The sequence below is a fragment of the Nestor notabilis genome, unplaced genomic scaffold, assembly GCF_000696875.1.
Source record: "Nestor notabilis isolate BGI_N333 unplaced genomic scaffold, ASM69687v1 scaffold9576, whole genome shotgun sequence".
In the NCBI taxonomy this organism is placed as follows: Eukaryota; Metazoa; Chordata; class Aves; order Psittaciformes; family Psittacidae; genus Nestor; species Nestor notabilis.
In genome coordinates, this window is record NW_009932351.1 from 1 (window position 1) to 6,310 (window position 6,310).

General features: G+C 43.8%; 1 protein-coding gene across 1 annotated transcript; it reads left to right on the forward strand.

Annotated features, from left to right (window-relative positions):
- Nucleotides 1-214: 214 nt before the first annotated feature.
- Nucleotides 215-6,037, forward strand: ORC6 (origin recognition complex, subunit 6; the record flags this gene model as incomplete). The annotated part of the gene is made up of 6 exons (XM_010016338.1): nt 215-344; nt 1,160-1,323; nt 2,395-2,484; nt 4,119-4,231; nt 5,417-5,491; nt 5,895-6,037. Coding segments are annotated over 6 exons (715 nt in total), but the record flags the coding sequence as incomplete, so codon positions are not given.
- Between the last annotated feature and the right edge of the window lie 273 nt (nt 6,038-6,310).

Here is a 6,310-nt window from a genome sequence, read left to right on the forward strand (position 1 = left end):
CGGTGGAGCCACTGCCGCGGGCTCCGAACTGCCAGTACTGAGGGAAGGGCGGCGTGAGCCTGGATCGCCGAGCTCTGCCGCAGCCTTGTCCCTGAGCGCGAGCTGCAGCCGCGGTGCAGGGCTGGGCAAACCCGGCATCAGCCCCTGTCCTACCGTTCTTACGGGCTTGTAGCTGGCATGGCTGACGGGGCTTTGTGCGCTGGGTGTTTTGCAGAAAAGCAGAAGAATACCTGCGGCTATCCCAGGTGAAATGCACGCGATTGATGGCTCAGATGACAGCTGCAAGCAGTGCTGTGATGTGCCTGGACCTAGCAGCTAGCTTCATGAAACAGCCAGTTGACAAAGTAAGCTGCAGTGTGTGATTTGTCTGGCTGGTGCATTCTCTGTAAGTGCACTGAAATTACTGTTCTGTGTAGCGTGTGCTGGGAGCAGGAAAGGGGTAGTAGTAATAACTGACATTATGCTAGACCCAGTAGTGTGCTGGAGCTTTCACTACTCAAGAGTTTGAAACAGAGCAAAATGAGCCCAGTGTTGTAGTCACTTCACAAGCTGAGCTTCGTTTGCTATAATTTCAGCTTTTTTGGCTGACTAAATCAACAGCAGGGGTGTTAAATTTAGGATCTGTCCCTTTTACAGTGGAAGGGAAGCAGTGGCTGTAAGGAATCAATCTCTGTAGTGGTACCTGTAAACCTCCATGTACAGACCTGCAGGTAGATGGTAATGAACTGCCAAAATAATGTCTGGTACAAATTGTTTGTGACAGTCCAGTCCCAGGCAGAGGAGAATTTAATTGAAGCTGACCCATGAGGAGTAACATGAAAGTATTGTGCATCTCTTCAAGTTGTCCAGATCTTGGTTACCTTTGTTTTTAACCAAATAAAAGGTTTGATAAAGGGCCATGCTGTAATATGTGGAAAAGACAAACCTTACTTCCAGGGAAACAGTCTAAAAATACCACTGCATTAAGAGATGAGGCATTCCTAGGTGGTTAATCTTTCTGTGTACAGTCAAACTTGCATCATTCATTGCACAAAGTTGTTTAATGTAGCAATTGAACTTTATTTTATGGTAGTGTGTATTTCTCCCTAATCTATTTTGGTCGTCTCAATAAGATGTTGGGAGGAATCTTGCTGATTCTTGTGGTTTGCTTTCTTGAAAGAGCTGTTTTGTTAAACTCTCTGGCTTGAACAAGACTACCTACCAGAGCTCCATGAAGTCCTTGGAGTGTTTGCTAGAGGTGAACCCCAGACTGAGAATGCGAGACTTGGCTGTGCAGTTCTGCTGCACAGAGGCATTGAACACTGCTTCAAAAATACTCCAGAGGTGAGGAAGCTCTGGTGAGCACACTGGTAACCACTAGTAAAATTCTTTGTTCATTGAATGTGTAAAGAGCTTGATAGTTGGAAGGGCCAGGTATCTCCCACTGGTGGGTGGTGAGGTGACTTCTTAGTACTGACAGTCTAGCCGTTTATCTAGACCACTTTTTAGAATGCATGTTAGACAGACTTAGTATGTGAATCTCAGCAAGTCATTGTCTGAGTGAGTCCCAGTTCTTCAGTTGGGAATAGTGTAAACTGCTGGTCATGTCACAGTTGAGAAGTAATGCTTAGTAGAAACAAATCTTCCCTTCTGGAGAAGCAGATGTCTCAAAATGCACATCAGTGGACCTGTAAAAACAATAGGTTGAACACATCAGCAGAGATCCAATAGATTTAACTAAAATTTTTTGCTCTGTAATATGTACCTTAACAAGAGTTAAAGTTAACTGAGGAGCTCTGGTCTGGAGTGCTGTCATCCTGATAGCATGTGTTTAAATGCTGTTAAGCCAGTGAACAAAGGCTGGGTATGTCTGTCAGTGCTTAATACAAGCTAAACTAATATATAGCCTGAAGACAGGTGGACAGTAAAAAATTACATTCCTCAGTGCTGCACATTCACTTCGTCCTTTTCCATATTTCCTTATTTAAGCCTTCATATACACATATGTGTAATACACATATTAGAGGAATCAAAGAAACTGTAATTCTATCCTCTATTACAAGATGGATTAATGCAAAGCAGCTCATTGTAACTTTCAGATGTAATGCAGAAGTAGAGATCGTGTGTAGATGGGGAGCACAAGAATTAGATTTTACTGGCATGCCTTGATCCAGATCCCTAATTTAAAACACCCTTAATTCAAAAAGAGGAGGTGATCCCAATCCCCTTCTTTTCCCTCATGTCTTTTGCTCTTCTCAGCCAGTAGTGGCTGTTTCTGCTTCACTGTCTTGCAAAGGACTAAGTGTTCCAACAGGAGACCTGTTCAACTGCTGAGTACCACATACAAATTAATGTCAACAGCTTCATTTGAGGCAAATGCACTATACAGTTATCACTCTTATTTTCGTTCTTTAGGTATGAATCCAGCCTCTCTGAAGCACAGAAAAAGGACCTGGATTTCTCAAAACCACTCTTTATAACAGCTGCACTATTCATTGCATGCAGGTGAGTAGAGCTTGAGGGATCTTTATGGGCTTAAATGCTTAGTGAGATACCAAATAGAAATAGCACTTAAAATGTAAGCAGCTGATTCATTCAGTATATCTGAAGGGTCTTGCTTAGTCCATCCTCCTGGAAATGGAAACAGCTGTAGCAAACTAGGCCTTTATTTACAGTGGAGTCTCCAACCTACACTGTATTTGCCTTTGGGAGAAAGCAGAAGTAATTGATGCTGTGATAATTCCATTAGCACATATCCATGGCAGTGGCTGAAAAACTTGTGCTAGTGTTTAGCACTTCACTCTCCTTCCTCTCAGCCTAACCAGCATAACATGATCACTTAGTAATATTTTTCAGATTTAGTGGTGTCATGGTTTAAGCCCAGCCAGTAACTCAGCACCATGCAGCTGCTTACTCACTGCCCCTCTTCCCTCCAGCTCCCAGCAGGGTGGTGAGGAGAATGGTAAGAATGTAAACCCCACAGGTTGAGATAAGAACAGTCCAAAAACTCAAGTATAATAAAAACTACTACTACTACCACTAATCATAATGATAAGGGAAATAACAAGGGGAGAGAATATTAAACTAAAAGGGGAAAAGAAAAAGAAAACAATAAACACAAGTGATGCACAATACAATTGCTCACCACCTGCCAACCCAAGCAGTGATCTGGGCCTTCTGGGTGACTCCCCCCAGTTTCTATACTGGGCATGATGTGCTGTAGTACGGAATACCCTTTTGGCTAGTTTGGGTCAGGTGTCCTGTCTCTGCTTCCTCCTAGCTTCTTGTGCCCCTCCTTACTGACAGAGCATGAGAGACTGAAATGTCCTTGATCGGAGTAAGCCCTACTGAGCAATAACTAATCATTGGTGTGTTGTCAGCAGTGTTCTCAGATTGAATCCCAAACACAGCACTGCACCCGATACTAAAGAGAAAAATATCTGAACCCAGGACAAGTGGGATTTTTTTTTCCATTGTCAGGATAGATTTTGAGCTGGGCACAAAACAAAAGATTGCACAGCTTTTGGTGAGATGCTGCTTAAGGTGCAAGGGTAACAGCTAGCTTACTGCTGAGCACCAAGAAAAAGGAAAAGAAAGAGCCGTTAGCCCCACACCATCACACCCTGAGGGTGCTCTAACCTTTTGAGATACGGATGCAATAGCTGTAGGCCTGTATCAGCTTGGAAGATATGTGTCAGGAGCACCTAACTCAGCCAACCCTTTGTAAAAGTTTTCTTGCATGCAAATGTCTTCCCTCTTCAGTATTACACCTTGTAAGAGTCTTACGAAGCAATTCAGGTGCTGTTAGTTGCACAGCTCCTGACAAATATTCTTGTGATATAGGGGTCCCATTCAGCTTTTTGCAGTAGTAGGATTTTATTCAGGTTCCTTCAAAACCTGAGAAGTACCTTTTCCTAATAGAATTTCCTTATGTAACCTGAACTAACCCTGACTCTCAATTCTTAAGTTGTATTGATGGCGTCCTGGAGGGGTCTTTTTTTAAGCAAACTTGAGACAGACAAGGATTAGATAGGACAAAAAGATCAGGCCCATCTTCCTCATTCTCACAGGCAGTGTTGGTATGATAAATGTCTCCTCACCTGAATAATAGTTCCTGGAGTTACAAATTTCTCTTGTAGGTGTTTGAAGCTAAAAGTGGACAAAACTAAAATGTTGGCTGTATCTGGGGTGAAAAAAGCAATATTTGGCCGGCTTTGCAATCAGCTGGAGAAGATGAGCCAGGAACTCTGCAGTAAGTTTTCAGCTTTACCCCTGTAATACAGCCCTTTCTCTAATTTCCACTGCTAATTTTATTCTGATCACCTATCTGTCCCCTGCCAGCCAAACCTGCCCAGCCATTCCAACGTTTCCCACAGTCCCAGTCACAGTCATAGCTTCTGGGGATGTCGCAACAGCTTAGCATGTGACAAGGCCAGAAATAAGTATTTTCCTCTGTTACCAAATTTTCACTGCTCCCTATGTCCTCTGCTGCTGCAATTTATCTCTCTGCTTCTCCCATACTACCTGACCTTCTTAGATTCCTCCTTCTTGCTTGCTTTCTGCATCCTGTTAACATGGCAACATGGCACACAAATTAACGTAATCATCTTGCTACCTCCTTTGCTTTGACTGACTCACTTCTGTGTTTTCCTTCCCGCACTGCAGGATTAACAAGCCTAAGCCTTTCCTGGTAGTAATTCCTCCATTACCGGTCACCATCCGTTCTCACCGTTTGAACCTGCAGCTCTCTCCACTCCTTTTTGTGGAGGGGGAAGATAGATTGAAATACGATACACATCTTCCTGTGCTTGAATCTGCTCCTTCCTACTTGCCTCCTTTTTCCTTTCCCAGGCTTTCATTCTTACTCTTCCATAGATAGTGGGCCTGCTTCACCCTGTCTTCATGCTTCATACTGTGAAGTCTTCTAGAATGCTGCCTGAAGCTAAACCAAAAGCTGCTGCTCTCTTCCTAGGCATGGACCTTTCCATAGTGCAGTACCCTATAGAAACTCCAAAACCTTACTCCACCACTGAAGCAGCTAACGACAGCTGGGCATTTGTATGTCAATTCAGGGAAGATGCATGGACAGCCCCTGCATGTTGTGGGCATCTGTAATACAAAGTGTGGAAATAGGATAGGAGGAGAAGAAATAACTAATAATCCTGCTTGAACAATGAAAGGTAGTAACGTGGGTTTGGGGTTCAAGCATAGTGGATCACTGTGATTACAAATGCAGCAGAAATACTAATTAAAGCAGCCAACCAGTCTGTGCAACCCTTGAAATGTGTAGGTGCCTCTGCATGTACAGCTTGAGCATCCATCTGGACCAGGGAATGCTCTGAATGGGAGACAGTACTTTTGGAGGGTGGCCCTGCTGTCAAAGCATTCCATCCTTGGGGCTCCGAACACCATTCAAGCAACTTCATTGTTTTTTCAGAAGAAGATGTTCCAGTGGTTGCAGAGACACCCGAAAGCTTTCAGACCAACCTGAAGCACTGCGAGAAAGAAGATGGTAAGTTGTGTTCAGCTGTGAACTAAAACTCATCTCACCAGCACAGTTCTGAGCTGTACTGCTGCTTAGTAATTTAGTTGTGCAATATGCCATAATACTCAGTTCATGGCAGCTTACTCCATTCTGCAAACCACTGGCTCATGAAAGGACAAAGAGAAGCAGCAGCAAGACTATGGTGTTTATGCTGAGTGGTCCTAGCAGAATTCAGGACAACTATTCCATTCAGACACAAAGGTGAAGAGGTGACTGTTCTGGCAGGTGAGGAGCAGCAGACCATGGGATCGCATAACACAGTGACAGACCCTGTGCTTGTGTCTGTACATTTGCTCACTGCCGTGGTTATTCCGAGCAACATACGTATTTTCCATGGTGGCCTGTCATGGACTTTTTCCTTCTCTTGTAGGATCTGAGGATGATGAGGAGGTGCCGTGTAAACGGCCAAAGACTGAAACAAAGCAAGACTATGAAGAATGGAAAAAGGAAATCCTGGAAAACGCTGCGAAGGCACGAGAGACAAGCAGGAGTACTGTCTGTAGCACCACCTAGAAATGTATCTTCTGCTTGCTTAGAATTTTAACTCTCCCTCTGCTCTAACAAGAGACCCTGTAGCATATGAGTGATGGCTGTTTGGTAGCCAGCTTATTTATTAGATAGTTTTTAAGTATGTAAGAATGTTACTTTTAGTAAATGACACCAGAATTGAGGCGTTCTTACAAGGAACCTGTCTGACCACTTGCCAGGCTGGTACCTGAGCAGCTATGGCATTGGGTGGTAGAACAGCTTCATTCTTCTGCTGCAAGCTGGTAACATTCTAATGCT